This window comes from Capricornis sumatraensis, chromosome 22 (assembly GCF_032405125.1).
Source record: "Capricornis sumatraensis isolate serow.1 chromosome 22, serow.2, whole genome shotgun sequence".
Classification (NCBI taxonomy): domain Eukaryota; kingdom Metazoa; phylum Chordata; class Mammalia; order Artiodactyla; family Bovidae; genus Capricornis; species Capricornis sumatraensis.
Genome location: NC_091090.1, coordinates 5,671,485 through 5,695,966, shown reverse-complemented (window position 1 = coordinate 5,695,966; position 24,482 = coordinate 5,671,485). Strand labels below are relative to the sequence as shown.

General features: G+C 38.2%; 1 protein-coding gene across 1 annotated transcript in view; it reads left to right on the top strand.

Annotated features, from left to right (window-relative positions):
* KHDRBS2 (KH RNA binding domain containing, signal transduction associated 2) overlaps positions 1–24,482 on the top strand; it is a 747,046-nt gene that overhangs the window by 271,714 nt on the left and 450,850 nt on the right. The window contains exon 3 of the mRNA XM_068960975.1: positions 14,087–14,203. Coding sequence (XP_068817076.1) covers positions 14,087–14,203 — 117 coding nt within the window. The remainder of the gene's footprint in view (positions 1–14,086; positions 14,204–24,482) is intronic.

Here is a 24,482-nt window from a genome sequence, read left to right as displayed (position 1 = left end):
TGAATATAGTTCCCTATGCTATACAGTAGGGCCTTGCATATTTATCCATTCTATATATACTAGTTTGCATCTGCTAATCCTAAACTTTCCCTCCCTCAACAACCTCCCCCTTGGCAACCACAAATCTGATTCTTTCTGTCATATTTTAGATTCCACATAAAAGTGATATCTATAGCATTTGTCTTCTTCTTTCTAACTTACTTCACTTAGTAAGATAATCTCAGTTACATCTATGTTGTACACAAAATAAGAAATGAAAATGGAGACATAACAACTGATGAAGCTGAGTTAGAAACATCTACATTGACTACACTACACTTTGTGTGGATCACAGCAAACTGTGGATAATTCTTAAGAGATGGGAATACCAGACCACCTTACCTGCCTCCTGAGAAACCTACATGCAGGTCAAGAAGCAACATTCAGAACTGAACATGAAACAATGGACTGGTTCAAAATTGGGAAAGGAATACGTCAGAGGCTGTATATTGTCACCCTACTTATTTAACTTGTATGTAGAGTATATTATGTGAAATACCAGGCTGGATGTAGCTCAAGATGGAATCAAGATTGCCAGGAGGAATATCAGTAACCTCAGATATGCAGATGACACCATTCATATGGCAGAAAGAGAAGAGGATTTAAAGAGCTTCTTAATGAAGGTAAAAGAGGAGAGTGAAAAAAGCTGGTTTAAAACTCAACATTAAAAAAAAAAAAAAAAACTAAGATTGTGTCATCTAGTCCCATCACTTCATGGCAAATAAATGGGGAAACAATGGAAACAGTGACAGACTTTATTTTCTTGGGCTCCCAAATGACTGTAAATGGTGACTGCAACCATGAAATTAAAAGACACTTTCTCCTTAGAAGAAAAGCTATGACAAAAATAGATGACATAATAAAAAACACCGACATTACTTTGCTGACAAACGTCTGTCTACTCAAAGTTATGGTTTTTCCAGTAGTCATGTATGGGATGTGAAAGTTGGATCATAAAGAATGCTGAACACTGAAGAATCAATGCTTTTGAACTGTGGTGTTAGAGAAGATTCTTGGGAGTCCTTTGAACTGCAAAGATATATACCCAGTCAACCCTAAAGGAAATCAATCCTGAATATTCATTGTAAGCACTGATGCTGAAGGTGAAAGTCCAATACTTTGGTCACCTGATGCGAAGAGCCACTCGTTAGAAAAAACCCTGATGCTGGGAAAGATTGAAGTCAGGAGAAGGGGATGACAAAGGACAAGATGGTTGGATGGCATCACTGACTTAATGGACATTAGTTTGAGCACACTCTGGCAGATGGTGAAGGACAGGGAAGCCTTGTGTGTTGCAGTGCGTGGAGTCTCAGAGTTGGACAAGACTGAATGAGTGAACAGCAATAAGATTTATTGAGCTCTTATTGTACATGTAGCATTATTTTTATTGTCTCTATCTACAGATAAGAAAAAATGAAGCCTAAGGTAACGTACGCAATAGAGCCAAACTTATACAGCTAGTAAATTTACAAATCCATGAAATCAGGCTTCAGAGCCACATGTGCAAGCGCTTTGCTGTACATACTCCCTGATGCTGGGCCATTTTAGTCATCCAAATAATACTTATATATTTTCAGAAACGTCCTCTGATCCAGCCCTCAGTGCTGGCTCTGAAAACTCCATTACAGAAGCAAACTTCAAGTATGATTAATACTGGTTAGCAAAAACAATAGTAGGTTGTTCATTTATAAGTTTTAAAAACACATTGAAAGAAAAACTGGTTGCTTTTAAAATGTTGCATAATTAATGTTAATTTTAAAAACCTGTTTTCTGTTAGCTTGTGAAATTAAATTACTGATTATATATGATATCTTTATTCTGTACAATGCTTGTGTTCTTTTCCAAAAATTAGAGTTTGTGAAAAAATAAAGGAGGCATCTCTATTATAGTTTCAGGACAATTTGATTTCAAGTTGCCCATTGGTTAAAAATAAAGCTACCATATTGAAATATAAATGTTGGTAAATGTGTCACAATAATCAAGACAGAGGATAGAAAATTCTGAGAGTAGGATCTGTGTGTCCTCAGCCTGGAATACCTGAAATGTCACCTCTTCCTTTAAGAGTCATGGGTATCCCAGTAGAGACATCACTTTGAGTGCTTTGCTCTTTTTAAATTTAAAGTTTTAATACTACCTATAAAGGGACAAGCAGGATCTATAGCAAACTACTCTAAATTCAGTCAAATTTTACTTAACTGGTTCACTCTTTTTTTTAATTTTAAAAGTTAAATAATAGTCAATGCATTCAAAATGTTGATATGTGTATAACTTTCAAGTAGACTATAAAAAATTAAAATGTACACTTATGAACCTCTAAGTTGCAATCTAAAATATTACCTATGACTTTGACATGACCGTTATTTCCTTTTGATCACAGTCCCTCTATCTATTATTCTCAGATGTTACCAAGATCTTGAATTTTGTGCTTATCATTACACTTTCTTATTAAGAATTAGATGTATTCCTCATGGATATATTCACAAGTAAGCTATTATTTAACTTCCCTTGTTGTTGAGTTTTATAAAAACAGTGTCATATATCTACAAGTTGAATTTTTAAAAATTTTATTTCTAGAATTTTAATGAGATTTCATATAGCTATGTGTAATTAATGTTTGCTGCTCTAAATATTCCATCATGGGTGTGTCACAATATACTTACTCATTTCTATCAGTCATTGTTCTGATAGGAAAATAGAATCCACTTTCTATGTTTTAACTGTAATGTGTAATTCTGGACTTATGTGACTCTTGGCAGACAGGGAAGGCACCTTAGGAAGGCTGCCATCAGGGATGGGAAAATCTGAATCCCACCCCTGCCAGGACCTGGGACTGAGGTAGGTGAAGCACTCTGTGGGGCAGCTGTGTCCATGGTGTGGGGTTTACATGAAGGTCAGTAAGCAGTCATGTCTAACTGCTGTGACTTGCCAGGAGTGATCGGCTGCAGTTCATGTTCACCTTCTAAAAGTCACGCAACATTCTGTCACTGGCAGAATCCAGGACCAAAGGAAACACATTGTGAAGAGACCTGGGCATGTGTCTGAGGTGTAGACATGTGTTGGTGTGGAGTCCAGGTGAGAGCACGCCACTGTGGAACTGATGGTTTTTCCCAGTTATTTTTGTTCTTACAAGCATTGCAATTTTGAACATTCTTATACATTTGCTAATATTTCTCTAGAGAATATACCTGGAAATGAGTATGCTGAGGCCTAGGTTAGGTGAATTTATAGATTTACAGGATGATGCCACAAGGGTTGTACCTACTTACAGACCTACAAGCAGGGTATATGAGTCTCTGTGGATCCACAGTCTGGTTAATGTTTGGTTTCTGACTCCATATTTTTATCATCATAGAGTATGTAGAATGGTATCTCAGTTCAGTTCAGTTCAGTTCAGTCACTCAGTCGTGTCCGACTCTTTGCGACCCCATGAATCGCAGCACGCCAGGCCTCCCTGTCCATCACCATCTCCCGAATTTCACTCAGACTCACATCCATAGAGTCAGTGATGTCATCCAGCTATCTCATCCTCTGTCGTCCCCTCCTCCTCCTGCCCCCAGTCCCTCCCAGGATCACAGTCTTTTTCAATGAGTCAACTCTTCGCATGAGGTGACGAAAGTACTGAAGCTTCAGCTTAACACCATTCCTTCCAAGGAAATCCCAGGACTGATCTCCTTCAGAATGGATGTGTTGGATCTCCTTGCAGTCCAAGGGACTCTCAAGAGTCTTCTCCAACACCACAGTTCAAAAGCATCAATTCTTCGGTGCTCAGTCTTCTTCACAGTCCAACTCTCACATCCATACATGACTACTGGGAGAACCATAGCCTTGACTAGACGGACCTTTGTTGGCAAAGTAATGTCTCTGCTTTTGAATATGCTATCTAGGTTGGTCATAACTTTTCCTCCAAGAAGTAAGCATCTTTTAATTTTATGGCTGCAGTCACCATCTGCAGTGATTTTGGAGCCCAAAAAAATAAAGTCTGACACTGTTTCCACTGTTTCTCCATCTATTTCCCATGGAATGATGAGACCAGATGCCATGATCCTCATTTATTGAATGTTGAGCTTTAAGCCAACTTTTTCACTCTCCTCTTTTACTTTCATCTCAGGTCTGTTCAGTTCAGTTCAGTCCCTCAGTCGTGTCTGACTGTTTGCGACCCCATGACTTGCAGCACACCAGGACTCCCTGTCCATCACCATCTCCTGGAGTTCTTTCAGACTCATGTCCATTGAGTCCGTGATGCCATCCAGCCATCTCATCCTCGGTCATCCCCTTCTCCTCCTGCCCCCAATCCCTCCCAGCATCAGACTCTTTTCCAATGAGTCAACTCTTCGCATGAGGTGGCCAGAGTACTGGAGCTTCAGCTTTAGGATCATTCTTTCCAAAGAAATCCCAGGGTTGATCTCCTTCAGAATGGACTGGGTCCTAATTTGACTTTTGCTTAAATTTTGATAAGGTTGAATATTCACACTTCTCTTTGGCCATTCTCTTCCTTCTTCAAGATTATACTTGTTATCAATTGTTTGTCTTTTTCTTACATTTTTATACTTGTGTTTGTAAACTGATTTATTGTTAACACACAATGTAAATAGTCTCCAAATTTGTGACTTAAGTTTTTGCTTTTTTGGTGGTATATTTTAATTAAGATATTCCTAATTCTAATAAAACTTTTAGTTCGCTGTTAGCATATTTTTATGACTTGTTTCAGAACTTGTAGATATATCTTTCAGACATAAGTCTGTAATCCATCTGCATTTATATATTTTTTGCTATGGTGTATGAAACAATTTCACTTTTCTTATAATGGAGATTCCACTATGTGCTGCATTAGACAATTCCTTCTTTCCTTAGTATATTAATTCATATTGTTCTTTCAATACTTGCCACAAACTTAGTGGCTTAAACTACAATAGAATTGTCTATAATCCCTCAAGTATAAAGCAGGAAAAAATAGAAAATATGAACAGACCAATCATGATTACTGAAATTGAATCAATAATTTTAAAACTCCCAGAAAAAATTCCAACACCATATAGGTACACAGTGAGTTCTACCAAACATTTAGAAAAGAGTTAACACATAACCTTCTGAAAGTATTGGAAAAAAGAGAAAGGAACACTTCTAATCTCATTCTATGAGGCCTTCATCACCCGAATATCAAAATTAGATAAAGATACCAGAGAAAAATATTACAGGCCAGTATTACTAATGAATGGGGCTTCCCTGGTGGCTCAGTTGGAAAGAACCTGCCTGCCACTGCAAGAGACATAGATTGTATCCCTAGGTCAGGAAGATCCTCTGGAAAAAGAAATGACAACCTACTTCAGTATTCTTGCCTAGGAAATCCCGTTGAGTGAGTCTGGCAGGGCCACGGTCCACAGGGTTATGAAAGAGTGACACACAACTTAGTGACTAAACAAGAACAATCACTGATGAACACAAAAATCCCCAACAAAATATGAGAAACCAAATGCAACAATACACTAAAGAACCATACACTCTGATCAAGTGGGATTTATTCCAGAAATGCAAAGATCTGCAAATGAATCACTGTGATATACCACATAAACAAACTGAAGAATAAAAATCATATGATGATATCAATAAATGCCAGAGAAAAGTTTTGTTATAATGCAACATCCATTTATGATTAAAAAAAAAAAAAAACCTTTCCAGAAAATGGGCATAGAGGGAACACATATCAATATAATAAAGTCTATCTATGACAGACTCACTGCTAATAACATCATATTTAATGGTGAAGTGCTAAAACCATTCCCTATAAGATCAGGAATAAGGTAAGGATGCCCACTCTCATCACTTTTTTTCAACATACCTGGAAGTCCTAGACACAGCAATCAGAGAAGTAAAAGAAATAGAAGGAATACAAATTGGAAAGAAAGAAGTAAATTGGTCACTGTTTGCAGATAACATGATACTATAAATAGAAAATTCTAAAGATGTCACCAGAAAACTGCTAGCACTCATAAATGAATTTGGTAAAATTGCAGAATATAGTTTATACATAGAAACTTTGCATTTCTATACACTAATAAAGAAATATTAGAGAAATTAAGGAAACAATCTCATTTACCATGGCATCAAAAGAAATGCAATACATAGGAATAAACCTGCCTAAGTGTCAGACTTTATTTTGGGGGGCTCCAAAATCACTGCAGATGGTAATTGCAGCCATGAAATTAAAAGACACTTACTCCTTGGAAGAAAAGTTATGACCAACCTAGATAGCATATTCAAAAGCAGAGACATTACTTTGCCAACAAAGGTCCGTCTAGTCAAGGCTATTGTTTTTCCTGTGGTCATGTATGGATGTGAGAGTTGGAATGTGAAGAAATCTGAGCCCCGAAGAATTGATGCTTTTGAACTGTGGTGTTGGAAAAGACTCTTGAGAGTCCCTTGGACTGCAAGGAGATCCAACCAGTCCATTCTGAAGGAGATCAGCCCTGGTGTTATTTGGAAGGAATGGTTCTAAAGCTGAAACTGCAATACTTTGGCCACCTCATGCAAAGAGTTAACTCATTGGAAAAGACTCTGATCCTGGGAGGGATTGGGGACAGGAGGAAAAGGGGACAACAGAGGATGAGATGGCTGGGTGACATCACCGCCTCAATGGACGTGAGTTTGAGTGAACTCCGGGAGATGGTGATGGACAGGGAGGCCTGGCGTCCTGTGATTCATGGGGTAGCAAAGACTTGGACACGACTGAGTGACTGAACTGAACTGAACCCTGCCTCGGTAATGCCCCCTGTATCATATACTGTTTAAATGTAACCAGGGATCTGATTCTGGATTCCATTTCTTTGTTCTCTGTCTGTGTCCCAGAATTACAGGTATCACTCCATTTTAGTTAATACATATGTGATAGGTATAACCCTCAATTTATTCATCTGCATTTGAGGGTTTTGACAATTCTTAGAGTTTCATCTTTTTATACATTTTTGAAAACAGTTGGTAAATTGATTCAAACCTAATTGTGATTATAACTAGATTTCTGTTAGATCTACACAAAAATTGAAAATACTAGAAATCTCTACAACATTGAGACTCCCTCTTCATTAATGTGATCAACTTCCAATTTGTGTTTGCGGGTAAAGTCACTTCAGTCACCTCCAACTCTTTTCTAGCCTATGAACTGTAGCCAATTTATTGATATCCAATTGATGGCTTTATTAATGTATTTTACAAATTATTTGTAAAGGTTTTTATCATACATAATTAAATTTATTCTTAGAAAAATGCTTTGACTGCTGTTATAAATGGCATCTTTTTTGAAAGAAAAACATTTACTAGTTATATGTTACTGGTATACACAATGCAATTGATTTTCATACTGATCTTTTATAAAACACCTTGCTAATCTTTTTTTACTAATTCTAATAATTGTTTATGAAATTATTTTAAGCTTATATATATATAATTATATAAACCATATGATTTGTTCTTTCTTGCTTTCTGATATTTAAAATACTTATACTATTCTTACTGTTTTTGAGTAGAGACATTTTATCTGGGTAAGGAAGTTTTCATGTTTTAGATGTGAGTTTTTAATGATCGAATTTTAATTAGATCAAATTATTTTTTTCTGTTCAAATAGGATGTTAACCTTTTTTTCTCCATTGCTAATAGGTGAATTACAATAGATATTATAAATCTTAAATTACCTATGTATCTCTGATAAGCAGAACTCATCATCATGCACTTTTAATAAATAGAACAGGCCTTGGTTATGTTACTATTTTGTGGAATAGATTGTTTCATGAGTAGATTTAGACTCTAAATTTTCTTTTCTGATTTGGTCTAGCTATTAAGGTTATGTGCTGTGCTTACTCGATCATTTGTGACCGACTCTTTGCAACCCCATGGATTGTAGCCCACCAGGGTCCTCTGTCCATGAGGATTCTCCAGGCAAGAATACTGGAGTTGGCAGCCATGCCTTCCCCCAGGGGATCAAACCCAGGTCTCCAGCATTGCAGGCAGATTCTTTACCATCTGAGCCACCAGGAAACCCCCCTCTAAGGTTACATTAGCCTGCTAAGTGAGTTGGGGGTTATTTTCCCTTTTATTTCTCTGAAATAGTCTGCTGTTGTTTGTAGTCTGGGGAGATCCCTGGGTAAAATTCAAATCTAGCCCTTGTAAATAAGGGCAAAGAAAGTCTGAAGAAAGAACCAGATCACACCAGACTGATAGTTTGCTGGTTTAATAGGCAATTTGTTTTTGTTGTTTAGTCACTAAGTCATGCCCAACTCTTTTGCAACTACACAAATTGTAGCCTGCCAGGCTTTTCTGTCTGTGTGATTTCCCAGACAAGAATACTGGAGTGGGTTGCCATTTCCTTCTCTAGTGTAAAGCAAGTTATATATGAGGCTTTTCTTAGGCATTGGAAAGATGCCCACCAGAATCTCAAGAGTTTAACTGAGTTCAGTCACTGACACAGTCCAGGTGGTCTCAGCGATGCAGAGCTCTCTCAAAGTTGCATGCGTGTGGCTGCATGTGTGTGAACAGTGGGCAGAACATACATTATAAGGACAGAAGAAGGGTAAGGAGTCTATTTAGTCTATATACCTGGGTCCAGTAAATAGGTTAACCACTAGTCATGTTCTCTGGAATAGTTTCCTCACTTTCTGCACAGATTAAAAGGATCTATTTTCTAAGAGTCTATTGAGATGTCTTTATACAACTGCCCAGGACTAGTATTTTTGCTGGGAATTTTATCATGATATTTATTTTTAAATATTTATATGGAGTTTCTGCTTTCTAGTTTCCCCACATTCTTAACTGAAGTATTTTTACATACAGTAAGTGCTTCCCTGGTGGTCGGATGGTAAAGAATCTGCCTGCAATGCAGGACACCCAGGTTTGACCCCTAGGTTGGGAAGATCCCCTGGGGAAGGGTATGGCAACTCAATCCAGTATTCTTGCCTGGAGAATCCCTTGGACAAAGGAGTTTTGTGGGCTATAGTCCATGGGGCACAAGGATTCAGACACGACGGAGCAAGTAACATTACATACATTAAACTGCACAGGTCTTAGTGTGCATCTTGGTGAGTTTTGACAGGAATATGCTTATACTTTCAACAAAATAAATAATAATATCATCACCCTGGATGTTTCTTCATGCACTTACTTTCTAGACAGTTCAGCCTCAGCCTTACATTCTCAACAGGCAACCACTCATGAATTTTAACACCATCTATTATTTGTGCCTATAGAAATGTGCATTAGTGGAGAATCTAACGTGATATACTCTTCTGTATCAGATGCTTCCACTCAATATAATGTCTGTGAGATATTTCATACTGCTGTGTCAATCAGTGACTAGTTCCTTTCTTTTTGTGGATAAACTTTATCTCTCCACTTTGCATGGGCAGTGCTGTATTTCCAGTTTAATGGTGATCATGAATAAAATGTCTCAATGTACTTATGCAAGACAGTTTGGAAACACATGCTTTTATTACTCTTAGATAAATACTTATGAATAGAATTACTGGGCTGTAGTGGATCTGTGTTTAAATTCATAAATAACTTCCAATCTTCTTCGCGAAGTAACTGTATCATTTTAAATTAGAAATAATAATTGCTCTAGCGATTCCACATCACCATCAATATTTGACTTTTTCTTTTTCAGTTTTAGCAACGTGTGTGTGTGTGTGTGTGTGTGTGTGTGTGTGTATGCTGTGTGTGTGTTTAATTATTGACTTGATGGAGTTTTCTCATAGATTCTAGATTATAGTCATTATTCACATATATTCATGGGAAGTGTTTTCTCCCAGGCTGTGGCTTGCAGATTTAATTCTTAATGGTTGTTGGATCATTGAATATTTTAATGAATATTCCTTGCTTGCTAGTAAACTTTCCCAGCTTAAATTTGCAAAGGCCTTCTTGTATGCTAATTTATTTTTTGTGTGTTTGTGTTTAGATCTATTGTTGTTGTTCAGTCACTCAGTCTTGTCCAACTCTTTGTGACCCCATGGACTGCAGCACCCCAGGCTTCCCTGTCCTTTACCATCTCCCAGAGTTTGCTCAAACTCATATTCACTGAGTCAATGAAACCATCCAACCATCTTACCATCTGTTGCCCCTTACTCCTCCCCTCAATCAGGGGCTTTTTCAATGAGTCAGCTCTTCACATTAAGTGCCCAAAGTATTGGAGCTTCAACTTCAGCATCAGTCCTTCCAATTAATACTCAGGGTTGACTTCTTTAGGATTGACTGGTCTGACCTCTGTGTTGTCTAAAGGACTCTCAAGAGTCTTCTCCAGCACCACATTTGAAAAAATAAATTCTTCAGTGCTCAGCCCTCTTTATAGTCCAACTCCCACATCCATACATGACTAATGGAAAAATGATAGCTTTGATTAAACAGACATTATTTGGTAAAGCTTTTAAATATGCTGTATAGGTTTGTCATAGTTTTTCTTTCAAGAAACAACCATATTTTAATTTCATGGCTACACTCATCATCTGCAGTGATTTTGGAGCGCAAGAAAACAAAGTCTATCACTGTTTCCATTGTTTGTCCATCTATTTGCCATGAAGTGATGGGACTGGATGCCATGATCTTAGTGTTTTGAATGTTGTGTTTTAAACCAGCTTTTTCACTCTCCTCTTTCACTTTATCCAGAATCTTTTCAGTTCCTTTTCACTTTCTGCCAAAAGGGTTGTGTCATCTGAATATCTGAGGTTATTGAAATTTCTCCTGGCAATCTTGATTCCAGCTTGAGCTTCATCCATTCTGGCATTTCACATGATATATTCTGCATAGAAGTTATATAAGCAAGGTGACAATATATAGCCTTGATGTACTCCTTTCCCAATTTGGAACCAGTCCATTGTTCCATGTTCATTTCTAACTATTACTTCCTGACCTGCATACAGATTTCTCAAGTGGCAGGTCAGGTGGTCTGGTATTCCTATCTCTTCAAGAATTGTCCACAGTTTGTTGTGATCCACAGAGTCAAAGTCTTTAGTGTAGTCAATGAAACAGAGGTAGACTTTTTTTTTTTCTGGAATTCCCTTGCTTTTTCTATGATCCAGTGGATATTGGCAATTTGATCTCTACTTCTTCTGCCTTTTGTAAATCCAGCTTGTACGTCTGCAAGTTCTCAGTTCACCTACTGTTGGTGCCTCATTCATTAGTGGTTAGTTGCTCAGTTGTGTCTGACTCTTTGGGACTTCAAGGATTGTAGTCTACCAGGCTCCTCTGTCCATGGGATTTTCCAGGTGAGAATACTGGAGCAGGTTGACATTTCCATTTCCAGGGGATCTTCCTGACCTGGGGATCAAACTGGGTCTCCTGCATTGCAGGTGAATTATTTGCCAGCTGATCTATCAGGGAATCTCAGCTTGAAGGATTTTTAGTATAACCTTGCTAGCATGTGAAATAAACACAATTTTGTAGTAGTTGGAACATTCTTTGGTACTGACTGTTTTTGGAATTGGAATGAAAACATATTTTCCAGTCCTGTGGCCACTGCTGAGTTTTCCAAATTGGCTGGCATCTTGAGCACAACACTGAAACAGCGTCATCTTTTAGGATTTGAAATAGCCCAGCTGGAATTCTATAACCTCCACTAGCTTCGTTCATAGTAATGCTTCCTAAGCTCGGCTTGACTTCACACTCCAGGATGTCTGGTTCTAGAGAAGTAATCACACTATCATGGTTGTCTGTAAGGCTCGGAGAACCACACTCTGAAAAGGACACTCAAGGGACAGTCTCTAGTGGACTGACAAAGTTTATTATCCAATTGTGTAGTTTTATAATTTTCAGGGAATAGAGCATAAGACAGACTTGCACATAGCCATTTCAGATAAACATCAAAGCATTTAAGCATAAAATACAGTTTCCACCACCCAAGTCATAACACAGCTTTGGCAAAACTCTAAAGAGAGTCTTATCATGAAACAACACTCCTTGCTCTCAGAAACAGGTGGTCAGAAGGAAGCCTTCGAACGCCTCAAGGCCGGGTGTATAACCGTTCGTTATCCGTTCCCAGTGTCAGGCATTTGGTGAATGCTCATAACCCTTTGTTATACTCGTTCCAGCTTCCAATCTTCATTAAGAGTGGAGCAAATACATTTTCCGTATTTGCTCAAAGCCTTCCAGCTCCTCCACAGTTGTCTGAGTCATTAAGCCTGTTTTGGTACAGTTTTTCTGTGTATTCTTGCCACTACTTCTTAATCTCTTCTGTTTATGTTAGGTTCTTACCATTTCTGAAATATTTCCTTGGTATCTCTAATTTTCCTGAAGGGTTCTCTAGTCTTTCCCATTCTATTATTTTCTTCTCTTTCTTTGTATTTTTTTTTCAGTTAAGAAGACTTTCTATCTCTCCTTGCTATTCTTTGGAACTCTTCATTCAGATGGGTAAAATTTTCCTCTTCTCCTTTGTCCCTCACTTGTCTTCCTTTCTTAACTTAGGCCTATGGTACACCTTAAAATAGGAGTTGCCTTAATGTGTGTTGTGAAAGTTGCTCAATCATGTCCAACTCTTTGTGACTGCATAGATTGTAGACCTCCCAGGCTCTCTGTCCATGGGGATTCTCCAGGCAAGAATACTGGAGTGGATTGCCATGCCCTCCTCCAGGGGGTCTTCCTAGCCCAGGGATTCCTTGGTGGCTCAGATTGTAAAGAGTCTGCCTGCAATGTTGGAGACCCAGGGAAAGGAAATGGCAACCCACTCCAGTATTCTTGCCTGGAAAAATCCCGTGAATGCAGGAGCTTGGTGAGCTATACAGTCCATAGAGTCACAAAGAGTCAGACACGACTGAGCAACTTCACTTTGCTTTACTGTGTGTTAGAAATAAAAGTATTTTTTTGGTGCTTGTTTTTGCATACAAATATCCAGTTGTTCCAGCACCATTTCTTAAAAAGATTTTACTTTTCAAATGTTACTGCTCTGGCACTATTTTTTTTTTTTTTTTTTTAGAATCAGTTGATCTAAATGTGGTCTTTTTGAACATTATCCTGTTCCATTTATCTTACATGCCTGTAGATATCCACACTCCAGTGCAGCACTGAAATGGTGTGGTAAGAAAAGGCATCTTGACTTTATGCTGTATTTATGGAGAAAGTATTTAGTTTTTCACCATTAAGTGTGGTTTATTTCTTACTCTGGGTATTTTAAAATATATAATAACTCTGATATAGAAGACAGTTAATTTTGTTTATTTCTGTTTCACATGCCCAACATAGTCTTTAATGCATACTAATCCTTTTTTTTTTTAATTAATGAGTAATTACCTCAGTCATTTCATGTAGTGATATTCATTTAGTAGCTGGCAACAAACGCTGATAACTGCCTTTATTTCTCTTGTTTATATCATACTTAATAAACCAGTTATATGTGCCCCTAGCCCTAGAATTGTGCATGTAAGCAAACTGTTTTGTATATATGCTCTTTCTAGCATTTAAAACCCTTTTGTATGCATTCACATCTCTTATTTGCTGATCTTTAGAACAACTCTTTAACACAAAGAAGGTAAGATTAAAGAACAGTTGAATCTCTTTATTACCAATCGTGAAATTTAAAATGGACTCTTACGGGCATAGACAATGCTTGCCAAACATGAATGTTAAATTTTAATTTAAAATAATTTTTTTTTGCATTTTTGAATGTGCATAGGCATGTTAAATTTTTTCTTTATTTCAATAATCTGATTAGAGAAAAACCCTTTAGAAATTTTATAAACCATAGTGCTTCTCCCTAATTTCTTTTTAAATAATTTATGTGATTATATGAGTAAATTATATTTTCAAAAGATTACTGACTTTAACATTTCTTTAGGAAGAAGCATCTCTTTAAAAGTGTATCTGAGCTCATAGGTCTGGGGTGGTTTCCTGTGTGTGTGTGTGTGTGTGTGTGTGTGTGTGTGTGTGTGTGTGTGTGTGTGTGTGTGTGTTTGGGTGTGTGAGAGGCAGAACTCTGTTCTCCATGGTAAAGTTCGTAAAACCATAACCCATAAGTTTTGCTTGGTTTAAATCATTATTTTTCTCTACTTAATATAGATGTTCTAATGATTTTGTTTCCTAGTTCAATTTTGTGGGCAAATTGCTTGGGCCAAGAGGAAACTCCTTGAAGAGGCTACAGGAAGAAACAGGTGCTAAAATGTCTATCCTGGGCAAAGGATCAATGAGAGATAAAGCAAAGGTATGAACTTTGAATTTGTACTAAAGATTCACAGGGAATCAGCTGTAACAGGGTGGCCACGTTCACAAGCACATCTGAGCTGTCCTTCAATCAGTTCCCATTATCTTTACCCTTTTAGGACTACTCTGCACCTTCCGATATCTTCTTTATTCATAGAAATAAGCTACTGGTCTTTTTCTCCCAAAGCATGTAATTTTGTATTTTATTCCTTTTTAGTCCTTTGTTTAGGTGACTGTCAAATCTGTTCATTTCTTTTGTGTCCTCTGTAGGATGTTTCTGTATGTGTGTGCTCATTTTCTTTAATTTCCTGACTGAATCCTTTTTCTTTCTTTAGTTGTATTTTCTGTTCCCATCCCATGTATCATTCCCTCATTTTATCTTCCCACTCCACTTCACTCTGATCCTCTTACCTGAAGCAATTTCAAATACTTATCTGCAAATCTAAGAGAGTTTTGGAGAAGAAAATGGCAACCCACTCCAGTGTTCTTGCCTGGAGAATCCCATGAATAGAGGAGCCTGTCAGGCTACAGTCCACGGGGTTGAAAAGAATTGGACACAACTAAGCTACTTGCACACACACATACACTCATGAGAGTTCCACTTTTTTTCTAATGTGTCAGTGATATTAAACGACTCAAATGATCCTCAAAGACAAATAAGCTAATAAATATATCAGCTTGGATATTTAAAATGATTTACATTGCATTTGAACTATATCATTTCCCCATTTTATAACTGGGAAATATCCTCTGCTTTTGATTTTTTTTTTTTCTTGAAATAACTATTTATAGAGATTTATTCATAAACTATCTCTTAAAATTAATTGAGAAAGGGTGACTGTTTAATGATAGTATCATTTGACCTGGCCATACTTTTTCTAATTTGATATGTTACAAGGGAAAATAAAATAGTCATAAATTTTAATGACTATAAAAATTGCTTACAGATAGGATTTGCTCAACTATTAGGATGAAACATTACAGGGAGAAATTCATAGTAAGAAATGTTGCTGACTTTGTGAATGTACCATGCATGTTTGATCTTTATTGTAACAAGGCTGTGTATGGTGCTTGACTAAGACATGCTATCAGCTCAGTTCAGTTCAGTTCAGTTCAGTCTCACAGTCGTGTCCGACTCTTTGCGACCCCATGAATCTCAGGACGCCAGGCCTCCCTGTCCACCACCATCTCCCGGAGTTCACTCAAACTCACATCCATCGAGTCAGTGATGCCATCCAACCATCTCATCCTCTGTTGTCCCCTTTTCCTCCTGCCCCCAATCCCTCCCAGCATCAGAGTCTTTTCCAATAGGTCAATTCTTTGCATGACATGGCCAAAGTACTGGAGTTTCAGCTTTAGCATCATTCGTTCCAAAGAACACCCAGGGCTGATCTCCTTTAGAATGGATTGGTTGGAACTCCTTGCACTCCAAGGGACTCTCAAGAGTCTTCTCCAACACCACAGTTCAAAAGCATCAATTCTTCGGTGCTCAGCCTTCTTCACAGTCCAACTCTCACATCCATACATGACCACAGGAAAAAACATAGCTTTGACTAGACAGACCTTTGTTGGCAAAGTAATTTCTCTGCTTTTGAATATGCTATCTAGGTTGGTCAAAACTTTTATTCCAAGGAGTAAGTGTCTTTTAATTTCATGGCTGCAATCACCATCTGCAGTGATTTTGGAGCCCAAAAAATAAAGTCTGACACTGATTCTACTGTTTCCCCATCTATTTCCCATGAAGTGATGGGACCAGATGCCATGATCTTCGTTTTCTGAATGTTGAGCTTTAAGCCAATTTTTTCAATCTCTTCTTTCACTTTCATCAAGAGGCTTTTTAATTCCCCTTCACTTTCTGCCATAAGGGTGGTGTCATCTTCATCAGTTCAGTTCAGTTCAGTTGCTCAGTCATGTCTGACTTTTTGTGACCCCATGAATCACAGCACGCCAGGCCTCCCTGTCCATCACCAACTCCCAGAGTTCACTCAAACTCACGTCCATTGAGTCAGTGATGCCCTCCAGCCATCTCATTCTCTGTCGTCCTCTTCTCCTCCTGCCCCCAATCCCTCTCAGCATCAGAGTCGTTTCCAATGAGTCAACTCTTCGCATGAGGTGACCAAAGTACTGGAGTTTCAGCTTTAGCATCATTCCTTCCAAAGAACACCCAGGGCTGATTGTCTTCTGAATGAACTGATTGGATTTCCTTCCAGTCCAAGAGACTCTCAAGTGTCTTCTCCAACACCACAGTTCAAAGCATCAATTCTTCAGTGCTCAGCTTTCTTCACAGTCCAACTCTCACATCCGTACATGACCACGGGAAAAACCATAGCCTTGACTAGATGGACCTTTGTTGGCAAAGTAATGTCTCTGCTTTTCAATATGCTATCTTGGTTGGTCATAACTTCCCTTCCAAGGAGTAAGTGTCTTTTAATTTCATGGCTGCAGTCATCATCTGCAGTTATTTTGGAGCCCAAAAAAATAAAGTCTGACACCGTTTCCCCATCTATTTCCCATGAAGTGATGGGACCAGATGCCATGATGTTTTCTGAATGTTGAGCTTTAAGCCAACGTTTTCACTCTCCACTTTCACATTCAGCAAGAGGCTTTTTAGTTCCTCTTCACTTTCTGCCATAAGGGTGGTTTCATCTGCATATCTGAGGTTACTGATATTTCTCCTGGCAATTTTGATTCTAGCTTGTGCTTCTTCCTGCCCAGCATTTCTCATGATGTACTCTGCATAGAAGTTATAAGCAGAGTGACAATATACAGCCTTGGTATACTCCTGTTTCTATTTGGAACCAGTCTGTTGTCCCATGTCGAGTTCTCACTGTTGCTTCCTGACCTGCATATAGGATTCTCAAGACGCACGTCCGGTGATCTGGTATTCCCATCTCTTTAATATTTTCCCACAGTTCATTGTGATCCACACATGCTTTATGGGTACTTAAAAATAATAATTAGTTCTGTAATTTGCAAAAGGATGCTACTTGCTAGTATTAAATTTTGAGTAAATTTTAGTTACTTTCTACTGTGTATAATTTCATAAGATGACTTTTTGGCCAAAGGTACTCTTTCTAGTTAATCATAGTATATTTAGAAAAAATAATATAGCTATTTAAGAGATAGCTTTTGTCTTCTGCTGTAAGCATATTTAGATTTTCTATGTATATAAGGATAAATTGACACATAATTAGCTATATTTGTTCTTTCATATATTTTTAAATTGTTTGTTATATGTTTACCAGATATCTCAAAATCATATAATAGAAAGTTCATTTTGTATGTTTTTATACTCTCACATAGTCTTTAAAATTTAGATCACGCAGAGATTTCCTAACCCCTGTGATAGGCTTACTTAACCATAAAACATATTTTACTGAAATTTTCTGTTTCACTCATTACACTGTTAACTTTCATGGACCAGAGAAATGTCTTAGTTAGGTTTACACACCCATAGTCACCATGTAGTCTTTTCATACTTTTTAAAACAAATAAGTGTTGTTGTTGTTGTTGTTTTTAATTTCCACATATTTGGACATTTTTATTATTTATATAGTTTTATATAGGATTCTATTTTTCCTTGAACATGTTTAGCTACCAACATAATTATTAGAAAAATCTAGCAAGAAATAAACTTGATTCTATTAACTTTCTATTAGGTTTAGTTTACTATTATTGTGCTGTGTGCTTAGTCACTCAGTCATGTCTGATTCTTTCAACCCTATAGACTGTAGCCCACCAGGCTTCTCTGCCAATGGGGATTTTCCAGGCAAGAATACTGAAGTGGGTTACCATTTCCTTCTCTAATTTACCTGTTACTTAGAATCCTGTTTCTATATTGATTACATTTTGGATGATCCATCATGTTTCCATGAGTATTTTCATTGTTCCTTTTTAAAAATGAAATAAAGTGGAAACATTTAATAGTAACAATATCAATAATAATATATAGTAGTATAAAATATGCTTGTTAGACTCTAGATAAGACCTTAATTACCAAAGACAACACAGCTGAAATAAAACCACAGATGTAGATGTGAAAAAACTTACCTTGGTAAACACTTGATTAAAATAAAAATAAATGCTTGGTAAATTTTTAATTGCTATGTTACTAATTTTGTCTCTGCTACATGACCTGAACAGAAAGGAATATTTTATGTAATTTTATTTTTCTAGCATATGATTAAAATTTATCTGAAACTGTTATGGATTAAAACGAAAAGATGAAGGGAGATATATTAATGCTGGTAGTAGTAGTTTGGTATGATGATCACGTGTAACACTGGACAAGGAGAAGGGACCAACACAACGAAAATCAGAGAAGAGAGAATGCAAGTGATGGCTCTGAAGGTGAATTCATGTCTTTATCTGTAAATATCCTGGCAGCCATATCCCTATCTTTGTTTATAACAATGCTTATTTCCATTTGGACATTCCCAGGTGGCACTAGTGGTAAAGAACTTGCCTGCCAGTGTAGGAGATGTGAGAGATGCAGGTTGAATCTCTGAGTTGGGGAGATCCCCTGGGGAAGGGCATGGCAAGCCACTCCAGATGGAGAGACTATCCATGTTCCTAGGTAAGAAGAATCAATAATATGAAAATGAATGTACTACCAAATGCAACCTATAGATTCAATGCTACCCCTATCAAATTACCAATGGCATTTTTCACAGAACTAGAACAAAAAATTTCACAATTCATATGGAAACACAGAAGACCCTGAATAGCCAGAGCAGTCTTGAGAAATAATGGAGCTGGAAGAATCAATCTTTCTGACTTCATATTATACTACAAAGCTACAGTCATCAGGGCAGTATGGTACTGGCACAAAAACAGAAATATAAACCAATGGAACAAGATATAAAACTTAGAAATAAACTCATGCACCTATGGGTACCTCATTTTTGACGAAGGAGGCAAGAATATACAATGGGGCAAAGACATCCTCTTCAATAAATTGTGTTGGGAAAACTGGACAGCTACATGTAAAAGAATGAAATTAGAAGTCTTCCTAACACCATACACAAAGGTAAACTCAAAATGGCTTTAAGACCTAAATGTAAGACCAGAAACTATAAAATTCTGAGACTAAAACATAGGCAGAACACTCGATGACATAAATAAAAACAAGAACCTCTATGACCCACCTCCTAAAGTAAAGGAAATAAAACAAAATTAAGCAAGTGAGACTTGATTAATCTTAAAAGCTTTTGCACAGCAAAGGAAACTATAGAGAGCTGAAAACACAACCCTCATAATGGGAGAAAATAATAGCAAATAAAAGAACTAACAAAAGATTAATTTCAAAAATATACAAGCACCTCATACAACTCAATGCCAGAAAAACAAACAACCCAATCAAAAAGTAGGGAAAAGACGAAAACAGACATTTCTCTAAAGAAGACATACAGATGGCTAACTAACACATGGAAAGATGTTCAACATCATTCATTATTCAAGTGAAGTGAAGCGAAGTGGCTCAGTGGTGTCCAATTCTTTGCAACGCTGTGGACTGTAGCCCACTAAGCTCCTCCATCCATCCATGGGATTTTCCAGGCAAGAGTACCAGAGTGGATTGCCATTTCCTTCTCCAGGGTGATCTTCCCAACCGAGGGATGGAACCTGGGTCTCCTGCATTGTATGCAGACACTTTTACTGTCTGAGCCACTAGGGAAGTCCATTATTAGAGAAATGCAAATCAAAACTACAATTAGATATCACCTCACACCAGTCAGGATGGCCATCTTCCAAAAGTCTACAAACAAAAAATTCTGGGAAGGGCGTGGAGAAAAGGGAATGCTCTTGCACTGTTAGTGGGAATGTAAATTGATACAGCCACTTTGGAAGACAGTATGTATATTCCTTAAAAAACCACCATATGTCCCAGCAATCCCACTCCTAGGGATATAGCAGGGGAAACAGAAATTGAAAAAAAAAACACTATTTACAATAGCTAGAACATGGAAGCAACCTAGATATCCATTGACAGGTGAATGGATAAATAAGTTGTGGCACATATACACAATGGAATACTACTCAGCCATAAAAAGGAGTATGTTTGATTCAGTTCTGATGAGGTGGATGAACCTAGAACCTATTGTATGGAGTAAAGTACGTCGGAAAGAGAAAGATAAATATTGTATGCTAACGCATATATATATAATCTAGAAAAATGGTGAAGTGAAGTGAAATGAAGTCACTCAGTTGTGTCTGACTTTTTGCGACCCATGGACTGTAGCCTACCAGGCTTCTCAGTCCATGAGATTTTCCAGGCAAGAGTACTGGAAGGAAGATGGTGGAGGAATAGGATGTGGAGACCACTTTCTCCCCAACAAATTCATCAAAAGAACATTTAAACACTGAGTAAATTCCACAAAGCAACTTCTGAATGCCAGCAGAGGACATCAGGCACCCAGAAAAGCAACCCATTATCTTCAAAAGAAGGTAGGAAAAATTATAAAAGACAAACAGAGAGATAAAAGAGGTAGAGATGGAGCTCTGTCCCAGGAAGGGAGTCTTAAAAAGAGAGAAGTTTCCAAACACCAGGAAACACTCTCATTGCCAAGTCTGTGATGAGCCTTGGAACCACAGAGGGCAACATAACTGGGAGGAAAAATAAATAAATAATTAACCCCCACAGATTATTTTCCCAACAGTAACTCCCCCAGCAGAGAAGCAGCGCAGACACCTGCACCCACCACTAGCAAGTGGGGGCTGGGCAGGGAGGCACGGGCTGCATTGCTTAGAGTAAGGACTGGGCCTGAATGCCCTGAGGGCAATCTGGGAGAACTAACTTGGGCTAGCAAACCAGACTGTGGGATAGCTACCACGCAAAAAGCCCTAACCTAAGACACCATCAGGCCCACTCACAGAACAGACTGAACAGAGATAGCCGTCTGCAGATCATCCTCCTCTGGTGACAGGCAGCCAGAGCCAGAAGGGGGCAATCGCAGCCCCAGAGAGGCATTATCTACCAAACTGCAAGCAGGCTTCTTTGCTAACTAAGACTTCTTGGGGTTCTGGATGGTCAACATCCAGAGATGTTGCCCGAGAAGTCATGCCGGTTGTACACCCAGAAAACCGAGCTGCAGGGATAGGGGAGGCGATAAGTCACAGTGACTGCACTTGCAAAACACTTCATCACCTGAGCTACTCGGACCTGGGAAGGGCACAAAATGCAGGCCCAACCGAGTCTGCACCTCTGAGGACTACCCAGGTGCCTGAACCTGAGTGGCTTAGACCTGGGAGGTGCATGCAGCCCAGGGCCAGCCTCAGATGGTTCCCGGCAGGCCTGAGTAGTGTGGGCAGGGAGGGCACACGCACTGTGAGTGGAGGCAGGCTCAGTGTGGCTGAGACCCTGTGAACACACCCCAGTTATTTGTTTGCAGCATCCCTCCCTCCACATAGCGCAACTGAACAATTGAGCCTAAAAAAGTGTCCACCACCTCCCCCTTGTGTCAGGGCAGAAATCAGACACTGAAGAGACCAGCAAACAGAAGAAGCTAAAGAAGAGGGAACCGTCTTGGAAGTGACAGGTACAATAGATTAAAACCCTATAGTTAGTACTGACTACATAGGAAGGGGCCTATAGATCTTGAAAAATATAAGCTGGATCAAGGAACTAGCCAAAAATGAACTGACCCCACACTGCCCACAACAACACCAGAGAAAGTCCTAGATGTATTTTTACTATCATTTTTAATTTATTTTTTATTTTTAAGTCCTCTATTACTCCTTTAATTTTCATTTTTATAACCTACTATTACTTTGCAAAAAAAAAGGACCCTATTTTTTAAAGAAAACTTCATATATATATACATATATAATAATTTTTGTGACTTTTTTCTTTTCTTTAATATTGTATTTTTGAAAATCCAATCTCTACTCTAGATTTTTAACCTTTGTTTTTTGGTATTTGTTGTCAATTTTGTACCTTTAAGAACTAAATCCTCAGTGACCATTTTTACTTGGGAGTGAGATTACTGGCTTGACTGCTCTCTCCCTTTGGATTCTGCTTTTTCTCCACCAGGTCACCTCTATCTCCTCCCTCCCTCTTCTCTTCTCTACCCAAATCTGTGAACCTCTTTGTGTGTTCCAGACGGTAGAGAACACTTAGGGAACTGATTACTGGCTGGATCTGTCTCTCTCCTTTTGATCCCCCTCCCTTTATCCTCCTGGCCACCTCTGTCTCCTTCCTCCCTCTTCTCTTCTCTGTATAACTCCGTGAACATCTCTGAGTGATCCAAACTGTGGAATGCACATAAGGAAGTGATTACTGGCTAGCTTGGTCTCTCCTCTATTGATCCGATTTCATCTCATTCAGGCCACTTCTAACTCCCTCCTCCCTCTTCTCTTCTCCATGTAATTCTGTGAACCTCTCTGGGTGTCCCTCACTGTGGAGAAACTTTTCATCTTTAACGTAGATGTTTTATCAATGGTGCTGTATAGATGGAGAAGTATTGAGGCTACTGTAAAAATAAGACTGAAAACCAGAGGCAGGACGTGTAAGTCCAAATTCTAAGAACACCAGTGAACTCCTGACTCCAGGGAACATTAATTGATGGGAGCTCATCAGATGCCTCCATACCTACACTGAAACCAAGCACCACTCAATGGCCAAAAAGTTTCAGAGGAAAATATACCAGGCAAATTCTCCAGCAACACAGGAACACACCCCTGAGCTTCAATATACAGCCTGCCCAAAGTCACCAAACCCATTGACTTCTCATAACTCTACTGGACACTTCATTGCCCTCCACAGAAAAGAAATCCAGCTTCGCCCACCAGAAAAATGACGCAAGCTTCCCTAACAAGGAAGCCTTGACAAGCCACCCGTCAAACCCACTCACAGTGAGGAAGCTCCACAATAAAGAGAACCCCACAAACAGCCAAAATACAGAAAGGCCACCCCAAACACAGCAATATAAACAGGATGAAGAGACAGAGGAATACCCAGCAGGTAAAGGAACAGGATAAATGCCCACCAAACCAAACAAAAGAGGAAGAGATAGGGAATTTACCTGATAAAGAATTCCGAATAATGATAGTGAAAATGATCCAAAATCTTGAAATCAAAATGGAATGACAGATAAATGGCCTGGAGACAAAGATTGAGAAGATGCAAGAAAGATTTAAGAAGATCTAGAAGAAATAAAAACGAGTTAGTATATAATGAATAATGCAATAAATGAGATAAAAAACACTCTGGAGGGAACAAATAGTAGAATAACAGGAGGCAGAAGATAGTATTAGTGAAGTAGAAGATAGAATATTAGAAATAAATGAATCAGAGAGGAAAAAAGAAAAATGAATCAGAAGAAATGAGGACAATCTTAGAGGCCTCCAGGACAATGTTAAACACCCCATCATTTGAATCATAGGAGTCTCAGAAGAAAAGGACAAAAAGAAAGACCATGAGAAAATACTTGAGGAGATAATAGTTGAAAACTTCACTAAAATGGGGAAGGAAACAATCACCAAATTCCAAGAAACCCAGAGAGTCCCAAACAGGATAAACCCAAGGTGAAACACCCCAAGACACATATCAATCAAATTAACAAAGATCAAACACAAAGAACAAATATTGAAAGCAGCAAGGGAAACACAACAAATAACACACAAGGGGATTCCCATAAGGATAGCAGCTGATTTTTCAATATAAATTCTTCAGGCCAGGAGGGAATGGCAGGACATACTTAAAGTGATGAAAGAAAATAACCTACAGCTCAGACTACTGTACCTAGCAAGGGTCTCATTCAAATATGAAGGAGAAATCAAAACCTTTACATACAAACAAAAACTGAGAGAATTCAGCACCACCAAACCAGCTCTCCAACAAATTCTAAAGGATCTTCTCTAGACAGGAAAAACAAAAAGGGTGTATAAACTCGAACCCAAAACAATAAAGTAAATGGCAATGGGATCATACTTATCAATAATTACCTTAAACATGCATGTGTTGAATCCCCCAATCAAAAGAAAAAGACTGGCTGAATGTATACAAAAACAATACCCCTATATATGTTGTCTACAAGAGACCCACTTCAAAACAGGGGACACATACCAGCTGAAAGTGAAGGCCTGTAAAAAAGATATTCCATGCAAATAGAGACCAAAAAAAAAAAAAAAAAAAAAGCAGTAGTAGCAATACTCATATCAGATAAAGTAGACTTTAAAACAAAAGCTGTGAAAAGAGAGAAATAGGGACACTAAATAATGATCAAAGGATCAATCAAAGAAGAAGATATAACAATTATAAATATATATGCACCCAACATAGG